This window comes from Ambystoma mexicanum, chromosome 7q, assembly GCF_040938575.1.
Source record: "Ambystoma mexicanum isolate Mex_15411 chromosome 7q, UKY_AmexF1_1, whole genome shotgun sequence".
In the NCBI taxonomy this organism is placed as follows: domain Eukaryota; kingdom Metazoa; phylum Chordata; class Amphibia; order Caudata; family Ambystomatidae; genus Ambystoma; species Ambystoma mexicanum.
In genome coordinates, this window is record NC_090941.1 from 1,064,797,739 (window position 1) to 1,064,820,648 (window position 22,910).

The window sequence follows — 22,910 nt, forward strand, 5'->3', positions numbered from 1 at the left end:
GAGCATGTGTCTCGATTGGCAATGGAATGTACAACATGCCAAATATACAACTCAGGAATGACATTACGCACACTCCGGGGAACAATTCCAAAACCCATTGGCCCCTTCAGAGAACTGCATATAGATTATGCAGACATGGGGGAAAGGTGTAATGGCTCGCGGTACATGATCGTGGTGGTGTGCCCATTTTCAAGGTGGGTGGAAGCGGGACCATGTGCGCGACCTGATGCCAAAAGCGCCGCCAAGTTCCTAGTAAGGGAGGTGTTCCCGCGCTGGGGAATTTGTGACGTGATTAGCTCAGACAACGGCTCTCACTTTGTGAATGAACTCTTCAAGGAAGTGGCCACATTACTGGGTATAAAACATAAATTATGTTCGATTTATCATCCCCAAAGTAATGGCGTAGTGGAAAAGATAAACGGCCTGTTAAAGGGCAGGTTATCAAAACTATGCTTCTCATTGAAGAAAAATTGGATTTACTGTCTACCCCTGGCGCTATTTGAACTAAGAAATCAGCCAAGCAAAGACCACCATTTGTCCCCGCACGAGATCGTGACTGGGAGACGAATGAACACAGCACACTCTCCACTGCGCGAACACTCAGATGCTCACAGAAGCGCCGCAATATTGGGAGATGAGTTCACAGACTATCTAAGAAAATTAACAAGGGCAGCGCGCGCAATATCAAAGCAACTCTCCCCACCCTTCACTAGAGAAGAGGGAAACATAACAGGACCTGTCACGGAACCAGAGCACCAGCTACAGCTGATGCCAGGGGACTCAATTTATGTCAGAAGCTTTGTACGTCGGTGGAATGCACCACGATTCCATGGTCCATACGAGGTAGTATTTTGCACGCCCACAGCAGTGAAGGTAAAGGGCTTGCGGTACTGGGTGCACTTGACCGACGTACGAAAAGCATACAGCAATGTACAGGAGGAGATAGATGAGGAGGCATAGACAACAGCAAACAATGCAAATGAGTAGGATGTCTAAATATCGACTTGCGTGAGTGTGTATGTCAGCACTGGAATTGAATGAAATAATGACTGACAAGGATATCAAAAAAAAAAAAAAAAAAAAAAAAAAGTGTGTGAGATTTCCTTTTTTTTTATCTTGTTGAGTGGTATATAATTAATGAAATAATACTGTTACAACTTCTATATACCCTTGTCTGTGAATACCCCTCCCCCACATCCCCACCCGCTTCCATTCCCCGTCAAATGTATTGGCACAGATGGTGCCAACAAAACGTTTACATGCATGCACTTAATGCACTTTTATATCTCAAACAGGAGCTTCCATGGCATCTAACGGGCAGCCTGCAACGGATAGAATTAGTAGAATGAGAGATTTAGTATATGAGAGATGTAGATATTCGTATGAGTGTGGATTATCAGTATGCATCACATTGTTTTTTATGATAATGTTTGGCTTGGTTACATATTGGTTTATAGCGTTCATCTCTATCGAGATGTACGAGGGGGGAGGGAGTAACAACACTACTGGATCAATTAACAGTACCACCGGGCCCAATACAACTGCAGGTGTCAATACCAGGGAAGGTGATTTTTTGATATGGGACGGAACTAAACTTGTGTGGGGGTATCATACCACACCATCCAGTGTTGTGGCCTCACAAAGAGAAAAGCCACAAGGTGGAATACAGAGCAACACAGTGTCTCCACCAGGGGTATCCACTTACAATGCCCACAGTCTCAATGACCGAAACCCGTCTGCCATATCATGGTTATATAACACCCCCACCAGCCAGCTTGCCCCCACCCCAGAAAACAATCTGCCAGATAACGTCAGGAAAGAAAACGATAAGCTACTAGCAATGCACGAAATATTATATGATGAATGGGCCAAGGGGGGCGGGAATGAGAAAGGGGGGTCTAGTTTGTCCACTGCCCAGGGGGGTGGGAAGTACATTAGTAACAAGAACAACAGACGAAAGAGAGAAGCAGGGAGGAGAAAGTACGATGAGTACTATGGGCTAGGTCTAGATGAGATGGAAGACCCACGACACCCCCATCAAACAAATAAGTGGTATGCAGACATGAGTGCCACAGCTAAACAGACAACAAACGAGAGCTGTTATGTCTGTTCCCTCATCCCCCATGCATCAGGTACACCCAAAGTGTTGTTACCTAAAGAGCTGCCTATTGTGGATGCCCAATGTCTCCTTCATCTCACGCTGTGCAGAATTAAGAACACCTTCCAGGCACACGAAGTGACTTTTCAAATGCTGCAGAACGAGAAAACGTGTTACCCAAAAACGGCAGGAGTAGTATGTTTGAAAGAACCATTTTTTGTGATAGAAGGGACACTTTTTTCTGACAACAAGCGGAAGGATGAAGAAGTACTGTGCAAAGCGGAAGCACTAAGAGGTGTGGCACCGGATAAATTGCAGTGGATAGAGGAAACATGTACACCAGTATGGAGAGAACACATTTCAAAGCTAACTTGGGTAACTGCCATTGAAAAGCCGTTCAAACTGCAGAGCGAAATGGACTATAAACTGTGCTTTAAAGGAGAAGGGAGAACCCCCATGGGAACAAACAAGAACTGCAACAAGACCCTCACCATCCCAGACCTAAGGAAAGGGACAGCGGCCCTGATGGACACGTACTGGGTGTGCGGCAAACAGGCATACCTACACCTCCCCCAGCCATGGAGTGGCAGTTGCTCAATGGCCACTCTGCACTCAGCCCTAATGGTGATACCAGAAAGCCACGTCGATGGGACACAGGAACGCATGCAGAGTGTGGCTCAACCAACTGCAGAGACACAAATATATGTCCTGTCTTCTGGAAACAAGGAAGAAGTGCTGACCCGTAACAGGCGAGCATCAAATTACATATCAAAGGCATCATCATAACTATTGGCTCAGATCCCAGACAAATATCGATTATTCAGCTCAGCAGAAACATTTTTTGCCTCACTCGTCTCAAGTGTCCAAGCACGGGCAAACGCAAAATGGCTCCAGATAACACGCTGGGAATTGATTCAGCTGGCGAACGACACTGAAGAAGGATTCAATATTATCAAAGTTGAACTAAGAGCTTTACGACTAATGACCATGCAAAACAGGTATGTTCTGGACCTGTTGACGGCGATGGACGGTGGTGTTTGCCGAAAAATAGGAAGTGCCTGCTGCACTTTCGTACCTTCTGAAGACGCAGAGAATGGCTCCCTGTCCCATGTGATTGAAGCAGTCCACAACCTAGGAGAAAAAATGAAAATGGAAGGCGGAGCAGAAGCGAGTACATGGTTCGACAACATCTTCTCCTGGGTTCCCTCATGGCTTGGAACAACTGTGAAATTTTTAATACCAGCTGTTGTGTTCCTCCTTCTACTTTTTTGCCTGTGCCAGGTGGGTCTTCGAGTTTGTGCTAACGCAGTACCAAATGGTGCAATGATGATGGTGACAATGGGCAACTCACACGGTACAATAAAAACGATGCAAGAAGCACAAGTACAAACAGGGATAGATAACTCGCCCAGGTACCAACTGGTGCCTATATACCACGATAAAGATATTGTAGATAAGTTGTGGCACACCACCATCCAAGAGCCCCGTATACTAGAATGGTATGAGGAAGTTTGGGTAGATTTGGAAGGAGATGGTGGGTGCATATATCTAATGTGTACCCCAGATGAATATGCCCGGAGAGGTGAGAGCTTAAGGGGGGTGTGCAGAGCATGGATGCCCATCAAAGGAACTCCTGCATGGGATGAGGCGGTGATGGACGAAGCAGAATGTAGGAGGATAGAAGATTTAAAGAATTCGTTACTTTAGTAACGAAAGGGGGGAAATGTAGGGGAGGACTGGTCCAAGAAGACCCCCCTCGCCTACGCTTTCTCCCCAGGTGAGGACTATGGGTCCTTTGGGCGTCCCCTCATGCTACCCGGGCCCAGGTGGTGGAGGGTTCACCCACTGGAGACATTGCCCGCACGTATTAATTGCCCACACGTATTAAAATTTAGCGAGGCCTAGAAACCATTTTGTCTGGTAAAGATGGTGTGAGCTCAGCGCACTGTAGCGCGGCCCCCACCCTTGGAGGGTTTCAGTCCTCCTTGTTGCCGCAGCACCCTGGTAGATCCGCTGCGAGCACGTTCCCACGAACAAGACGGACATGAGCTAGTGTAATACACTAACATTGTAACAGTTCACCTCCCGCAGTGTATCATCGCTCCCAGCGTGACCCGGCCAGCAGGCCTAGGCAAATGAAAAGAACAGTAAACTGGTCGTTATATGACAGACAATCTTTGCATATTAATGTTGAGACTACTTGCAAAGGATGCTTTTCTTCCATAAAATCCCTTATATTACAAAGCCTGTGAGATGTATAATTACAAGAGATCATGCTCCCATGATATAAGCGATGGTGAGCATATACCATTGCAGTTGGGTACTAATAATAACGGAACGCACCAGGAATCTGTTTGTTACGTGTATGACTGGAAAACTTACACCCCATGGGCTCGCGCCATAACTGAACTAATGCTGCTAGAGGACACAAGAAAACGAATGTAACCATACAAAGGGCCCATGTGAAGAACGCACGAGAAGGCACATGTCATGTGTGCATGTCTAGGCCCCACATACGCCACCACCGTCACGGACAAGGGGCGGGTTACTTTCTATGTTCTCCACCAATCCTAACTCTACCTCACTTACTGCAAATATATATGCATATAACTAAATACTGTACTTGTTAAAACATAATGTATGAATAAGGTACTCAGACTGGGTATAATCAAAACACATCCAGCAAAGTTTAAATGCATGTCTTGTAATGTTTTGAATAAGTATTAGAGAGTGTTCAACTGTTTGTGATGTCTTTACCTAAATCGGCAACACACGAGGGAGATACCTTTGTGAAATATGTGCAAGGCCATTCCCCCTCCCACCCTACGAAGGCTGCCAAGGCATGAGAGCAGAGACCGCGCCGCGCTGCGCTACCTCCCCCAAGCAGACTGGAGTCGCTTCAAAGATTTGTAACCCCCTCTGTAGCACCCAAGGCCACCACCTGCCGCATGCATTATTTACAGCACAGCAGTAAACCTCTGCCTGACCACACGCGCCCCCTCGTAAACCTCACAACCCACCGGACCATCTTAGACTTATGGCCCTGTGCAATCAAGACACCCAACACTTTGACAACCCACAGCGGAACATCCATAACAACTTCTAACAAGGCAGAAAGACATGTACCGCCCGTCCCAGGCCCTGAAGCTTAGCCCCTCGACCTATGTTCCCGGTCAACAGGACACTGGTAACCATGCCCTGACGTATTATCTCCAGTCCCCTCACAAGGTGCATTCCTCCTGTGTTGCATTAACCTGTTGTATAACCTATCGAAAGATTTACTAAAGAAGATAATACCAGAATGTTTGAATGACTGCGGTGTGCACGGCTTAGGGCTAACAAGTCAAGAAAAGACATTCATCTCTGCCACTGGCCGCGATGGCCCCACAACACCGCCTGGATGAACTCTGCCACCCTGCCAGGCCCAGCCCAACCCACGAGGCTGCCCAGTGACGTCTTCCAGCCAAAGCCAACCACATCACAGCAGCACCTATAGTTAGTCATCACCACCCAATCCCCATGAACTTGTGCCCCCTATAGTGTGTAGGTTCTTATGACGTTTTTTGTAAATATATACGCCTGTCTTTGCTATTGTCAGACAGAGCGCTCTCGGAGTTTGCAGAGTCCTTTGCATGCCCTATTCTGATTGATAAACTCCCATTTACGCTCACCCGCACTCTGTCTTGGCCTTATTCCCATCTTGGGAGAGTCCTTCATTGTCTCTCATTGCGGGGAGGATCGTGCTGTTTGGGGACGCTTGCCTTCAAATCCCAAGGGGTCCTTTCGGGGAGGTGGAGGGCGAGTCGGCCAAGGTGGGAGGTCACGTATGATGGGTGAGGCGGTGGATGCCTGCGACTATGGGGGAGGGGGCACAGCTGTGCCAGGATGTTGGTGCTACTTTGGGTACCAAAACAAGCATTGGGAAAGCCAACAGTTTTGACTTGTGCATGCATAGTAAGCTTTAGCTAGGCACTGCTATTAGATCCACAGGTACCCGCACCATTTTTCAGCTGCTTCTATCATTGGCCACTACATAAATTCCACTACAGCTGTGCCTGTCAAGTGTCTTTTTCCCATGCCGACACAAAAGCCCAAACTGTTGGCATTGCGTATGCTTGTTTTTAAAGTGCTTGTTTTACTGGTTTCTCGCAGTCATGTTATCCCTACCTTATAGTCAAACCAAGAATTCGCTAAAGTCCATTACACCACCTACATCTTGAAAATGCAGATTGCCAACACTTACGGGGTCATCACAAGTTTGGCGGTAACCCTTAAATGTGGTGGTAACGCTATTACCACTGCATTTAAGGGTCTGCCAAATCACGGGTTTGGCAGGATTTACCCCAGTTGTGTGCTGGGGGTAAATCCGCAGTGAGTTTGACAATTTTCGTGCAATTACTGTGCGGTAATACCGTTGATGGTAGTCGCGATGGGCCCAATGGGGAATGGGGATTTCCCAAATAGGCCCAATGGGGAATGTGGAATTCCTGTTCCGCCAATCCCGTGACCCAGCACTAATAGCGCTGGACCCGTTGGCCGGTAGCGCTATTAGCACGGGAGGTATCCCGGCGGGAATACCGCCGGTATACCGCCCAACTCGTGATGACGCCTTAGTATCCAAGATTCCTTCTTTCTATTATTATTATTATTATTATTATTATTATTATTATTATTATTATTATTATTATTTTAAAAATGTGGCCTTGGAAACAGGCATCCATGTTTCCTTTCTGTGACTCCTCATATTAGAAATTAAAATAGATAAGATCGGGAAGCGAAGGTGCTCTCGCTAAAACCCTGGCCTGCTCTCTCCCATCTCTAAATGAGCTCTGGGCATGAGCTACAACCAGGGAACAACAAAAAAGGTACAAAAACGCCCTTTCCATCAGTCTTTGAAAAAATATTCTAAAGTTTTCAATGCACACAACCCACTGCAAAATGTCCTCACCAAATATAACTTGAGTCGCGTACTTATTCCGAAAATGTGCAGAAACAGAGTAGTCCTGTAATGTAAGTCCTTCATTCTTTATTGCAGGTAATTTAGCATTTTTATATATTTGTAACTTTCACGTTATAAAAATCAGGCCTATAATTACCACAATGTATGTTCAACCCCACATAAATGGTGAACACTGTTTCCATGTCAACCAAGCAAGCCCAACACAGACTAGTCTGGACTGTTTGGTGCAAAACCGACGTTCATGTAAAGTTATTTACTTTGGAGGAGGCTCAGATGTGGGGCGCGGGGGTGCGGGGGCGAGGCTGGGAGCTTTGAAATGCTAAAGGACCAAAATTAAGTAAGCTGTAGCCCCGTGAAGCCCTGCTGGGATATGACCATAACGTTTTGCCAAAGCCCTTGACCAAATAGAGCAACCTTTAACTAGGAAATCACAGAGGCGGACCTCTGTGATTTACACTTTAAAGAATAATGCCTTTCTCTGTTTCCAGAGACACAGATGGGTAACGCAGTATTGCAATTACCACAAGTGTCCACTTTCTTTTTCATAGAATTTAAACCCCTGAAACATAACATTATGGAAATAGAAACTAGTGGGCAAAACTCATGTCTGCCTGAAGCTTAACGCGAGGCGTATTACACTGGCAGAGTGCCTTCTACATCTGGCATTTTGGGATGTGTTTCAGTGTCCCACTCTGACGGCCTCTTCTGGTCCCCATGCGCGAGTGCCAAAGATCGTTCATCATGCACTGAAAGTGCTTATGCACTTAACAGCATTAGTCTCCAAAAAAAACGTACATGTACAGGAATAGCAGCTTTTGCTATTTTGGAAAATGGGTGGGAATGGGAGGACATTCCTATACATTTCACTGCGCAATGGGCGTTAAATGGGTGGGACACATAGTCAAACCACCATGTATCCATCCTCACATGCCAACCTGCATTGAAAAGCTTTACAACAAACCTGCATCCAAAGCCCCTGTTTCAAGCTTTCATGTTAAAGCTCTTATTTTAATGACAATAGTTTCGGCTTTATAGGTAGCGCTTTCAGCACCACCTAATAGCCAGAACTAAAAATGGAGTTGTGCGGCTTGTAAGGAACTCATGGTGGCAACAGTAAAGACAGACACAAGTGATCACAGTTCAAGGGTGTTTATTAAACTGTAAATGCAGGGTGGAAAAACACCTAACCTAAATCTGAGAAGGGAGTAAGCTTTGACAATCAAACGAAAAATAAGGCATCCTTGTGGCGTCTTGTCAAAGTAAAAGGCCTATACTAAAAAAAAAAACTATTGCAGAATCCTTACAACCAATTCCAGAAAGAGTTTGGGATAGAGTTTTCAATAAAGAAAGAAGTGTTCATAAATAATTAGTCAGGATGTGATACCGGGGGTCTCCCTTCCCTTAGGTTTTGAGCACGGGACAGAGTGGATATCCTGAGTACAGTACACACTCGAGCTTTCCCAGCATGAGCCGACAGTTCCGTACCAGCTATCAGGTTCTTCGATGGTTAAGTCTCTTTTCAATAAAAAAGTCTTTTGCCTTCGAGGGCCTGATGTATTCAACAAAACAAACAAATAACTAGTTCCTTTCCAATTGGACTTTGGGTGTTGACTTTTCACCCCTGCATCTCCCTCGGTCGGGCTCAGACCCCTAGGCTTCCCTCGATCGGGCTCAGGAATTTTTTTCCATATCTCCCTCGGCCAGGGCTAGGAATCAAATGCTAAGGGGGACAATCCACTTCCCCTGGTCTTACAATACTTCTTGCATTCACAAATCTTATGTCTTTTAAAACAGCTCCTCAGGATTCACCCATTTTTGTCAACATCCCTCTGCCAGGTTCACGCTTGCCAACTTTTGCTAAACAGTTCACTGTGGACATCCCTCGGTCAGGTTCACTCCTGTCAACATACCCTATTTTGTAACTTTAGACTTTGCCCCTTCTTGTTAGCATCCCTCCACCGGTTCACTCTTGCCAACCTTTGCAACACACTGTTCATGCACTAATTTCACGAAGCAGAATTCATTTCCCTTTGCTTCACAATCATCTGTCGGTCAAAGACTTTTGATGGTACAGATGATTTTACAAGACCACTGTATGGCCACTTTGACTTCTTTTTGCCTTTTCCCAAGGCCTTCTGGTTTCAGTAGTTTCTACCATCAGGTAATCGGTCAGAGGTTCCTGTGTGAGCACCCACGTTGTGCAGGACTCCTCTGTTGTTGGTTTTCCCCCTTTTTCATCAGTAGTTTTTTAAGCCTGTCACAGTTCAAATTGGCCGTTTGCTACTTTCTGTTCAACACAGTTCGGTTTCTTATCGACTCTCCCCTCGACTCACTGGCTGTGATGAACCACTTGCTTTTCTTTCTCTTTGGAGTCAAGATTGGTACCACAGAGACAAGCGTCTCTGCCTGGCTTGGTAATCAGCGGCGGAGGGTCTTGTGTACCATTGACATCTGCTGCAAAACACGCAGGCTATTGTTCACGGTCTTATGATTCCATCAGCAGAGGTTTCACAGGCCTTGGTCGGAAAGCGCAAGGTCGCTTCTCTCCTTGTCACTCGGTATGCGCTGTCCTTCTCCTCCTTTTGAAATGCCATGCTGAGTTAGCTCTCATGTCGTGTGGTCTGCCTTGCTCGTTCAGTGCTCTCGTGTTCCACCTTTTATCTCTGTTGGGAAATGGAAGGGCCATCAGGTCCGTGTGGTTTTGGTTAGTTGCCTGACTTTGCCTGACCCTTTCTTTGGAACGTGTCAGGTTAACAGCTTGGATATTAGTCAGTTGTCTGTGGTGCGCAAAATTGTTCATGTTGGAAAAGAGGGAGGTTGGTGTTTCTAAATGTCCTATGTGGTAGGATGGGGAAAAGGTGTTGTAGGGAATTATAACCCTTGTACTGAGAGGGTTGGTAAACTTAAAAGGATGAGTTTGGTAGGGTTTGTGAAATACATGGGATTGACTACTTGGGAGGATACCCTCGGGTTTCTCACAGGTTTCTCACAGGCTGCACCATTTAAATGAGATGTTCATTTCATTTTGCCAGTGGGAACCTCCCTCCCTTTACAGCAAATGGTATTTCCCCATGGCCATTTTCCTTCCAGAAGTCATTGCACCTCGAGGACATCTTTGTTGAGGGAGCCTGGATGACTGATCATCGTTTATGTTAACTTGCCTGTTAGAGCGACACAATAGAAACCTTTTAGTCTATTACGGCTATTGTATAGTTCTCAGCGGCAGTGGAGAGGTTTTTGTATTACTGCTGGAGGTATGGTGTTGCTGATTGTGGAACTTGACACACATGGTAAAAATACCACTGGTGGAACACAATTTCCTGCCTTTCAAGTGGCTAAACTAATACAGAAGGGGTTATAAAAAGCATCTCCCCAGTGTAAAACATCTCTGGCCATAACATACTTCATTTTCAGAGATGGGAATGGGTAAATTTGCAGCAGCACATACCACATCTCCATCATAACACTGCAGTGTCGTCACCACAACAACACATGCCACGCAATGAAGTAGCTAGCCATGGGTTAGGCCCTTTATAGAACTAGCTTAATTCTGTTGTTTGTGGGTGACAATTGTCCCAATTTATCCAATGGTAGTTTCTTCTGTCGTAGTGTCTCAGGTCCCAACACTGAATCCTGCAGGAACAGACGAGAGTCCTCCAGACCCCTCCGCAATAAATACATCTAATGGTTAGACATCTTAATCTCACTAATTACTCCCTTAAATTGACTTCCCTTCTTCCTATAATTGCCCGACTCCCTCCGTCCTTTGCTTGGAGGTAACACTCAGAAGAAGACTATTTGTAGTTCTGACTATGCTCTCTTGCTGTGTTCTTAATATTATTGCATTGCTAGAGTTCTTTATTCAATTGGCTTCTGTTTGTCCAACTCAGTCTCTTTGTAGTTAACCTTTTAAAAACATATGTAATATTTCCTCAGACTATCTCCCACTGTGACCTTCTTTGAGTATGTAGTGAGCTTTTATGTATTCTATAGTTTCTTTAGGCTTTCAAGAACAAATGCCCTTTTCTTCAAAAATTCTCCCTTACTTTTCTCTTTTCTTTTAAAAGTAGGACATTTTTAATTGTGCAGGGCAGTGGGTTTCCTTGACCTTCCTCGATCCGCGTTTCGAAACGAGCACAATCTTATTTTCATACATTCAATTTCACTGACGCCTCAGGAGCGACGCCTCAGGAGCGACGCCTGGTCCTTTCTCTCACAATTGCATGCTGTGCAGCTTGCCTGGAGTCTTTACACCACACGTCGCTGGTTCTTCTCCCACGCTTTAATGACACTAAGTTGCTTTTTTAGGTCCCTTCCTCTTGCGCAAACTAACAAAAGCTCTGTCATATTCCAACTGTTTACATTAAAACAGATGATCGGGTGCTCGTGACTCCCTCAAGTCGGGTCCTACTTCGCTACTATTAGTTGCGGGACTGGCTCGCCTCGCTTTTGCAAGAACAATAAACGTTTACAATTTAAACGTTAACTTCAGCAAACAAATGTCTAGGAATTAGGATTAACACTTTTCTTAAGGCAGTTCCTTTTGAGACACTCAGTGAAAATTCAATTTCAAGAACGTGCCATTACTAAAATAGCTTTCTTTCTTCAAAACATAAAATCACTTATCTGAATCTTCAATCCCTCGATCTCTCTGGCAGTTCTACTTCTTGTAACCTGCTTCTCACATCTGTTAAACTTCAGTTTCTTAATTCTTTCTCAGGAGCCTCATGTAGCGGTGACCTTCCTTGAGCTTGACTTGAATGAAAGACAGTTTGACACCCTTACAGGTGTTCCAAACTCGCCTCACAAAGATTCCTGGACCAATCATTGCTGCGCAATTAAATCACAATCTTATATTGGGACAATTCCTGCCGTCTGACAGTATTGGTAAGGGAAAGAACAGACTAAAGCCAACTCTACTCCACAAGAAATAAAACTAAAAACGTACATCTCCCTTGAACCTCTACACTTGTCCCATGCCCTTAGCTTTCTTTTAACTAAGAAATTCAATGGGAACCTGGCATGGGGATTTGCAGCAACATTACGATTACCACTGGCAGTAATGTCTTTACCCATTGGTAAATTTGCAACCAGCTGTTATCCAGCAGCTCTGCCCTCCAGATATTATTGTTGCCTTTTGTAATTGGCATATGGTAATTGACTATTAACATCAGCAGTATTCGTATGGCCTTTTCCAGAATGAGGCCCTTGAGGTTTAACGTTGCCTGTTAAGTTTGGTTCTTCTTTCCAAAGAGAATTGTCTTAGTAGTGGTCCTGACTTCAGGTAAGGCATTCTTTGAATGCATTGTGTCCTCCCACGTATTCCTCATCTTTAGATATCTTCCCTTCCAGCTTTAGCTGCTTCGGAAATGTATTTTCGGCGGAGGGCGCTGTGCGTCGATGCAGTCGTCTCAATGTCCCTCGAGGTCCTACGTCTCGAGGTTGACGTCATCACTGGTGTATATATAGCACGTGCAGCGCCGTTAGCTTCAGTTCTGTTTTTCCGCGATAGCTAATGCTTCAAGAATTATGGCGTGCTTTGGTTTCCTCTGAAACTGTGACATTATCGAGAATGGCCTCGTCATCGGCATCATCAACCCCGAAGACTGTGGGTCTATGACAGGTAACGCATTGAAGAAGCGTAAGGAGAAGTTAGCAGCCGGTAGGCCCCCTATGAAATCCCCCTCAATGACACTGTCAAAGAGGCATTTGTCTGATGAGTTAAGAGGCATCTCTCCTCAGGTGAAAAGGTCCAAGAAACGCTCCCTTTCCAGGAGCGGTTTCCGCCATTCCTCGTCTTCATCGAAAAAGAAGAAGAAATGGCCCCACGGGTCTCCTTCCACTTCCTCTGATTCCTCACCTGAGAGAAAAATAGCCTGCCCCTCGAAAGGAGAGAACTAAAAGCCATGCTCCTGTTGCGCTGTCAAAAGCCGACAAGAAAAAGGTCAAGTCCAAATCCTGTGCGCGCTCGAGCCCGGGAAACAAGCTGGAGACCCCTCGAGAACCGTCGAAGTCTCTACTCAACGACAGGACCTGTCCTTGTCCGTCCACGCCAAAATTGATGAAGCCTTCAACGCCATCAGCGTCAAAATCATTGACGCCATTAGCGTCAAAGTCATCAAGGTTCCTGAGGCCCTCATTTCTGAGGAGTCCAGATTAAAAGATCATTATGAGAATCTACAGTTAGTAAGTGGCAAAAGCACACCGCTAGAGCTGGAATTTGGCAAGCCAGACTCGGCAGAGCATGCAGATGCTTCATATAGACAACTTATGTCCAGGATCATTGACTTTTTGGGATGGGGCAGGCCTGCTCCTCCATTTGAACAGGATAACCTTTGCTGACATTCTTGATAAGGGGCCTCCGAAGGACCCTGTACTACCTTTTCATATTGCTCTACAGAAGAGGGTTAGGGCAAATTGGGAGGCACCGGAGACAAGTAAAAAATAAACTCACCAGAAACTACAGGCCCTCGAGTAGTGATCCAGACTGCTTATGTAAACACTCAACACCAGAGAGCCTAGTAGTTCAAGCAGCTACTTCAAAATCCAAGCAACCAGCATATCCAACCATACCGCCCGATAGGGGCGATAAGCATTTCAATGCAATGGCAAAAAAGGTGTTTTCTGCTGGAAGCATGGCGCTAAAATCAGCTAATGGCACTTGCGCTCTAAAAAAATTCTCGTTCACCTTGTGGGACTGCATTTCCATGGTGAGCACATTCCCAAAGGTGAAGAGAGAGACAGCTTCCTGAACATTATATGGGATCGAAAAGAGGTGATGTGTGAGTCTCTTCAGTCAGGCTTACACTCTACAGACAGCATCAGCAGATCCATGGCAGCGAGCACAGTGATATGCAGATTTGCGTGGTTGAGGAAGTCAGGATTTGCACCGGATGTGCAGCCCAGACTCCTCAACATGCCCTGTGACGGCACTCAGCTGTTTGGCAGCAAGGCTGACGAGAGCCTGGAGAAGCTGCAGACCTCGAAGGCGGCAGCCAAATTGTTTGGCACCGTTATCAGACAGCCACAACCATCACACGCAGTGGACCTGCTTGGAGGTGTAGGTCTTTTTGTTACTACTCCTCTTTTGGTAGAGCAAGAGGACTGGCTGGTCACAGGGGCCAAAGAAAGTTCCCTTGTGGTGGATGGGGTAGGTGCCAAGTCCATCTAAGCAACAGCTACTTTACCCTCAGCAGCTGCTTCAGTCACCTCAAAACCTCTCTGAGGCCTTAATCCACGAAACCCCCCCGGTGTTGGCAGACTCTCTCAACATCTGCAAGAATGGTGGGGCATTACTTCAGATGCATGGGCGTTGGAAACAGCTGCCCAGGGTTACTGTCTACCCTTTTTAAAAATGCATCGGGATCATCTACTGGGGAGCCACTCGTTCAAAGTTCGGGATCCGTTCCTTTTGTAAGAAATTTCAAGCCTGCTAGTGAAAGGTGCTATAGAACCAGTACCTGTGACGGAGAGTACCAAAGGGTGCTACTCTCCCTATTTCTTAATACCCAAAAAGGACAGAGGATTGAGAGCCATCTTGGACATGAAATACTTGAACAAGTTCCTCAGGAAGGACAAGTTCAAGATGGTTACTCTTTCTCAAATCCTCCAGGCCCTTCAGCTTCAGGACTGGTTGGTGTCTCTCGACCTCAAGGATGCTTACTTTCATGTGCCTATCCATCATAAGCACAGGAAGTACCTGATGTTCGCTGTTGGCGGTTCTCAATATCAGTTTCGAGTTCTGCCCTTTGGGATGAATTCTGCCCAAGGGTCTTCACCAAGTTGATGGCGATGGTGGCAGCGGGTCTCACAAAAGGGGGTATTCACGTCTACTGCTACCTTGACAATTGGCAGATCATATACCATTCTCCCAAACAAGCCCTGGAACATCTCAGCGTAACCTGCCACTCTGTCCACAGACTAGGCTTCTACCTCACTTGCAAGAAGTCCCACATGATACCATCTCAAGGACTCTGGTTCATTAGAGCAGTGATGGATGCATCCTTGGGAAAAGCCTCACCACCCGAGGTGAGGGCTCAAGACATCTGCAGATGGTCACCAAATTCCAGAGTGTCCAGCGCCTTCCAGCCTTTGACTTTTTGAGGTTGCTTGGCCTCATGGCATCTGCATTTTTCTGGTGACAGAGACTCGCCTGAGATTGAGATCCCTCCAATGGGCTCTCAGGACACAGTGGTCTCAGTTCTCTGGCAAGATGTCGGATCTGCTTCAGGTTCCAAGCAGGGTTCCACAGGATCTCCTGTGGTGGGCCTGTGAGGACAACATTCTGAAGGGAGAACCTTTTTGGCAACCATGGCCGGAGATAACAATAGTTACGGATGCCTCACTCATGGGGTTGGGAGCCCACGCCAAAGACAGTCAGCAATCGTTGGTCTCCATCCGAGCCCAAACTACACATCCACATTTTGGAGCGGAGGATGATCAGACTAGCGCTGAAGGAATTTCTGCCCTCTGTACGGGGAAAGAATGTCCTGATAATGATGGACAACACAGTGGCCATGTACTACCTCAATCAGAGAGGAGGTGTAGGGTCACTACCACTGTGCAGAGAGGCAATGCAGCTATGGTTCTGGGCAATTCAAGAATTAATCTCTCTGTCTGCAGTTCACCTGGCCAGAGAGGAGAACACAGTGGCGGATGCTCTGAGCAGGCAGAGCACGGTCTCCAACGAGTGGGAATGAGCTCAGGAAGTCCTTCAAGAGATCTTCACCCTTTGGGGAACCCCTCAAGTACAACTGTTCGCGACCAGTGTCAACCGGAAATGGGAACTGTTCTGTTCCAGGGAATTTCCCCCAACAGGAGCTCGAAGGGACGTCTTTGCAGTGGACCCAGAGTTTCCACTCCTGTACGCGTTTCCTTCAGTCCCCGTCATTCCTCAAGTAATCAGGAGGTTAAGAAACTTTGGGAAATCCATGATCCTAATTGCTCCGGATTGGGACATGAGGACGTCATACCCGGACCTTCCGGACATGTCCATCTGCCCTCCAATGCATCTTCCACAAAAAGAGGACCTTCTCTCGTGAGAAGATGTCGGGTTCTCCATCCGGAGTTCAAGACATTCAGCCTTCACGCATGGTTTCTGAGAAGTTGAGATATATGGATTGGGACCTCCCAGGTGACGTAATGTAGATTTTGCTTTCGGCCAGAAGGCAAGCAACGAAATCCTTTTACCACTGCCGCTGGAACAAATTCTGCAGCTGGTGCAGAAAAAAGAAGGTGGGGCCTTTTCAATGCAATACACCTATGGTGTTGTCTTTCTCATTACAACTGGCAAATCTGGGGCTCCAGATTGGAACCATCAAAGGATACTTGGCAGCGCTTTCAATCTTCAAGCGGACATCAGAAGTGGTGTCATATTTCTAGATGCCGTTGGTTATACAATTTCTAAAGGGGCTCATTAATATCTTCCCTCCTTCATCATTTCAAGTTCTAGTTTGGGATCTGAATCTTGTATTAAAATGTCTTATGTGCTTTCCATTTGAGCCGCCCCACTCGTGTCCATTGAGAATGCTGATCTTATTAGCCCTTTAACATCAGCCTGCAGGCTGAGCGAGTTACAGGCCTTATGTAGTAAACCAACGTTTACAACCTTCTACAAGGATAAAGTTGTTCTAAGGGTTAAGTCTAATATTTCTCCCGAAAATTGTGTCGAATTTATACGTCTCTCAGGAGATTGTGTTGCCAACATTTTATCTGCCTCCATATCCTGGCAAGGAGGAGGAAAGGCTACACAGGTTGGATCCAAAAGGGGCACTTTTACATTTCACGTATGGCTAAAATACGTCAAGATGGCCAATTCTTTGTGGGGTACACTGGACACAAATTGGCACTGGCGTTCACAAAGCAAACATTATCCAGATTGATAGTACTAGGTATTATGGAAGGCTACAGGCTTGCAGGAAAAGATTCCTCAGAAGGCCTGAGGGCCCACTCCACAAGGGGCATGGCTACGTCTTCTGCTTTACAATGAGGGGTGCCGATTAAATGACATTTGTGCGGCAGCCACCTGGTCTACTATTCACACATTCACAAAACGTTATTGCCTGGATTCCTCTTCAGGCCAGGAAGGAGGATTTGGAAAGGTGGTTTTACATTCTGTCCATGACAAATTAGGAGAATAGTCTAAAAATGTGTATCCCTCCTAGAAAACGCACACTGCTTTGGGAGTCTATCTAAAGATGAGGAATACATGGGAGGACACAATCCATTTGAAGAACAAGTTACTTACCCCTGCTAATGTTCTTTCAATGGTATGTTCCTCCCACATATTCCTCATCGCCCCTCCCAGCCTACCCCGCAGTAAAATTTCCATGCATTACACCTTACCCTCCTTCATTGTCTGAAGCTGTCTTGGACCCGCTAATGCCGGTAATTCTGTAGGAAGAAAGCAAAAACAGAACTGAAGCTAACGGCACTGTGCGTGCTATTTATACCAGTGCTGACACCGACCTGGTGGCGGAGGGCTGTGAGGGACATCGAGTCGACTGCACCGACGCAAAGTGCCTTCTGGCGAATTTGTTATTTTCGAAGCAGGTAAAGCTGGAATGGAAAATATCTTAAAATGAGGAATACGTGGGAGGAACATCCAATCGAAAGAACGCTACCAGGGGTCAGTAACTTGTTCTTATAAGGGGTGGGACGTCCTGTCAACGGTCAAAGAGGGATAACTACTTCTAATGAATGGTAACAACTTTTGATGGGTGTTAGTAATGTATAATTGATGTATCTATCCTAATGAGTGAGTCTGAGACCTCATAAAGAAATCCTGCCTTCAAAACAGCTGGGATTTCAAGATATCCCTAACTGCCTATGTTTTACTCTTCGCAGGGTACAGAAGGCCAGTGCCAAGGCGGTGCATTGCTCCCTGTTGGATAGCCCGCCATCAGGCGACATATGCCCCGACTGTCAGATCCTGTCCTGCAAAGCATGCCAGACACTGCACGTGAACCCAATGTACATCCAACATTGCATCCTCGACCACTACGACGAAGCTGGCGGTCCTTGTGTCAGGGTCACCCCAGAGCCCAAGCCAGGTACGAGTCTGTTTTCTGTGTCAATAACAGCACATACAGAAGGCAAGCTTGTGCTGTCCATCTACAGGACGTTCTGGAACACACTGCCCTGCCCTCTTATAATTGCATCACGTTGTCACTCTCTGTTTAGCATTCCGCACTGTTGTGCTCTAAGTACTGGCACTCTTTATCTAGCACTGCCCTGTTCTCATATGTTTGGTTTAACAATGCCATGGCCTAAAAATAAATCTCCTATCATCCTGCACAGCACACACCTCAAATACACACCTAATCCAAGTCCACAACCAGGGCAACCAACTGCGCTTCCACAGGACCACACATCAGCACTACATCTCGCAAATCCACATCCTTACGATTACAAGCAAACATCTGTACAAGACAATAGACACACCCACAAATGTGAACATCACTACAAGTTTCTTGGCATGCCCTCGCTCACATGTTATTTCTTTCTTTAATTAGTGTTAACTTATACTTCTACACGTGTTGCACCACCTGTTGCGATGGGTCTTTGGGAGGATTTTTCGATCTTTAAGGGTGTATGATATTTGAAAACTGAATCTAAAAAAAATGAAGATGACAGGGTAATTCAAACTTCTCTGGTGCCTGTCTCAAAATTCTCTTTTTTCTAATATCTGTCTAATATTCTGGATATAATAGTCCCAGAGGCGCATTTCTTATTGTGTTCACGCGGGTTCCCCTGATATTAAGGTCCTGACAACATTTAATGAAGTGGGAGGGGGCATTTAATACCATGTATTCTGTTGTGGTAGTCCATAATGTTATTGAAGCTTTCTACTGTCTACTGTCTGCTGGCAGATTGTTCAAACTAAAAGACATTTCTGACCAAGGAACTTCATAGGTTTGCCAAAGAACTGTTATGACTGTGGGCGAGTGAGATGGTAAGGGGTTAGTGTGTGTGTGTGTGTGTACATGATGCAGGTGGGCGAGGGAGGAGAAGTATGAGGCAGAACAGGTACTATCAGGTGGTCATTGGGCAATGGGGTATTCCTTGAAGAGCAGCGTCTTGAGGTTCTCCCTGAAGTGAAAGTGAGATGGTTCTGGTCTGATGAACCCTGGTATGTTATGTTGCCAGGGCCCATGTGCGAGTTAGTAAGAGTCCAGTGTTTTAATGATCCTTACGTGTTTTTTTTCTCCCTTTTTTAGGGGTTCACCCGTCACAGTCCAGTTCCTTCCTATTCTATTTTCCTTCAGATTTTGACATCCCCGCAGCACTCACAGACTTAGGGACTGCAGCGTTGCACGCCTTCAACGGGACAACCTGATATGGGAATTCTATCTCTAATCACAAAATGCAAATACATTTTTGAAAATTGCATATTTTTCATAACTACTTTATCTGGTCAGTAGTGTCACCTACTATGGAGGAAGTTAAACAATGTCATACAAAACAGTTAACTTTTGGCCTTAGTTATGTAATAAATGAACAAGTGCTACGATTTATGATTAAAGAAGAAAAATCACCAAATGTCACTGGCTCAATAGTATTTCCCTGTCTTAGTTACTGGCCAGAAATCCATACACACTTCTACAAAGACATTCTATTGGCCAGAATTATTCCTCAAAGGGGAGAAGTTAGCGTTCTGATATCCTGCACCACTCAAGGTGCAGCTCGGTGGTGGGCTCTATCAAAGTAGTTGGACCAGCCCATAGCATTAACATCCATGTGCCCGCACACCATTCTATCAGAAGAAAGTATTTGGATGTTTTAATTGCTTGAATCATATTGGTAATCAAGTATTAAAATTTCCTACATGTTGATCACAAATTTCATGATTGCCATTGATTTTTTAATGTCTCTGGGCATTACATGCTTTGGCGATTACCACTTTTTCAAAGGACCAGTGAACACAATAGAAAAGAAAATTGGGAACATTTGCAAAGTTGACTGCCTAGCATGTTCTAATAATTTAGATACCTTAACAAAGTACATAAAAATGTCAATACAACTTAACTGAAACGGGCAAATACTAGCTCATCCTCACAGCGATATCCTTCCAAAACCGGAAGTTGCTGAAAGGCCATCTTCATTAAAGAATAGCACCAAATAGTCAGGCATATCCGTAGCACTTGCCTGCTCCAGAGGTCATAGTAGAAATATTTAAGGCAAGTAGAGTAACCAATACAAAGCCGCTGTCTTCAGCTCATCTGATGTTTCATCACAAATGTAAAAAATTCTATTGATAAAATCATCCCAGCTATTGGTACTCAATCTTTAATGTTGTACCAGAATGTAATGACATTTTTGAGCTTTCACTGACTATTCATTTTTGAAGATCATGCTAAATATCCATCATCCAATATATTCATATGATCTCATGCTGAACAAAGAAGAACAAAATACAACAAAGACCAACAGAAAAACTAGACAAAAACAGGGCCTCTTCTACATCAACACTCTAAAAACAGATATCTAGGGACATCTCCCAAATAATCATATACAAGCGTGCACACTGTGTGTGTACATCGGTGTGCTGTTAAATGTCAATACCAATACTTTGATTATGCCTCCACAAACCTACCAATGGTGTTGCGTCATACACTGCTAAACACAACACGCTCACAAATGGTTTTGGAGAAAAAGATCAAATGTAATTGAGAATATAACTAAAACAATATGTACTTCATACTCTCAAGCACATAATCAGTTGATGATGAAATTTAAAAATATTGACATCCTCTCTAAACATAGCGAAATAGAAAATATGAAAAGAAAAACCAACTGAATAAAAAAGCACCTCTACAAATACCAAAATACATACTACACATTTAAACAAATGTTTCTTCATAAAATGTTTCGGAAATATTTTGTTTATGTGTAAGACATTACAATGGCAATAATAATTTTAAAAAAGTGTTTTCTGTAGTAAAATCTAAAAGTGGGAACTGAATGATTTCCTGGCAATAATTCACAAAAATCAATGTGATTTCTGGGAGTCCTTTGAACACTGAGAAATATCATCATAGATACATGTTCCAGAACAGATATTCCTTCATCTCAAATGGTCCATTACATGTTAAGTTCTCGTCCCAAATGCCTTTTTTTGTGATTTGCATTGGTGAAACAATCTAGACAGTTAAGAAGAAGAATGTGAAATCTAGTGTTATCAGGCACTTGGCAGAGTGGCAGCATACTGTCTGTCATCTGAGATGCAAGGGTTTGGAATATGTACCAGTTCACTCCCGGGAATGGGCAGAGAAATTCAGATTTGCAAATGATACTATTATTGGATTTACACAATTATAAGCTGCTACCCTTTTGGGATGAATAAATATCTAGACAGGAATATGTGACATTTCTCAGCGTACAAAGAAAAACAAGGAATCGCATGGATTATTGGGCATCGTTGTCATAAAAGCTCCTGCTTTTTAACTCTCCAACACAAAAACTGTTTTGATTATTATTGGCATTTTAATGCCCTACACATATTAAATCATTTTTCCAAAGCTCTTTTATGGAGAATTTTTTAAAACAATGTTTGTTATTTCTGATATTTATGAGGTGGTTTTTATTCAATTAGTGATTTTTCTTTTCTTTCTCTATTTTTAAAACTCATGGTAATATTTTTCAGTGACAACACCAACTGGTTTTGTGCTTGAGAGCACAAGGCATATATAATTTTAAATTACACCTGTATGCAAATAATTTGTATCTTTTTGTCCAAAACCATTCAGGAGTCCGTCAGGTTTCAGTAGCTTGTGGTGTAACATCATTTTCCCAAAGATAACAAAAAATTGGTAGGATTGTAAATGGCAATTCTGCCATGGGGCGTGATCAAAGTATTGATATTGACATTTGATGACACAATGATATAGATAACCAGTGTGTAACAGTCATTAGAATTATTTTTGAAGTTTCACTGTAGGAAATCTGTTTTGAGAGTCAACATGGAGAGAATACGCTCTTTTCCTTTTTGTCTGTTTTTTTAATTCTGTTCTGCGTTAGATCATATGACTGAATTGAATGATGAATACATAGTGTAATCCCCTAGAATTTGCTGAATGTGTGCTCAAAGATCTTTTTATGTTTGTGCGCACTGCATTAAGGAATGAGTACCCTTATGAGGAATGATATTATCAATATTGTTTTTTCATATGTGATGAAACAGAGTAGCTGAAGTCAGCAGCTTGGTATATGTATTTCTGTGTTTCTCTACTGCCAATGAGTATTTTTACTGCATCCATGGCAGCAGGCGAGTGCTCCTGAAATGCCTGACTGTTTGGTGTTGCTGTGGTCTCTACTAAAGAGGGATATTCAGAAACTTCTGGTTTTGGGAAGAGAATGCTGTGAGGCTGAGCGAGTATTTCTCTGCCTCAAGTATGTTGTAGCAACATCTTTAGGGAATACTTAAAGGTAGCTAGCTAACGGACAGCAATACACAATTTTGCTTTAGTACATTATGTTACTTCAAACATTTAATAAGACGGTAACCCCCAAAACAACTTATATCTGGACATTTTATACAGATGGCAGTAAGTACATGCAAGTCATGAAATGTGTGATTAACGTGTATGAAATTTGGATACTTGACGACCAAGATGACTAATGCAGCATATTGAAACATGCCAAACACTTGTTCTTATAGAATGGAGAGTGGGCACTGGATTTAATTGGCTAACCCATTTTCACAGTAGAAGTTAATATCAGAATCCAAATATTTAAGAATTAGGCCATATCAGAATCCAAATATTTATGAATTAGGCCACTCAACATCTGGTTTTGTATGAATTTATATCCTTCTCTAAGAACCTAGGAAGGCCTTTAAGAATTGCTGAATAC

At 44.3% G+C, this 22,910-nt stretch overlaps 1 protein-coding gene across 1 annotated transcript in view; it reads left to right on the forward strand.

Annotated features, from left to right (window-relative positions):
* C7QH17orf50 (chromosome 7q C17orf50 homolog) overlaps nt 1-19,595 on the forward strand; it is a 164,674-nt gene extending 145,079 nt beyond the window's left edge. The window contains exons 3-4 of the mRNA XM_069640433.1: nt 17,904-18,109; nt 19,277-19,595. Of these exons, the coding sequence (XP_069496534.1) occupies nt 17,904-18,109; nt 19,277-19,395 (325 nt within the window). The 3' untranslated portion in view covers nt 19,396-19,595. The remainder of the gene's footprint in view (nt 1-17,903; nt 18,110-19,276) is intronic.
* Nucleotides 19,596-22,910: the final 3,315 nt, after the last annotated feature.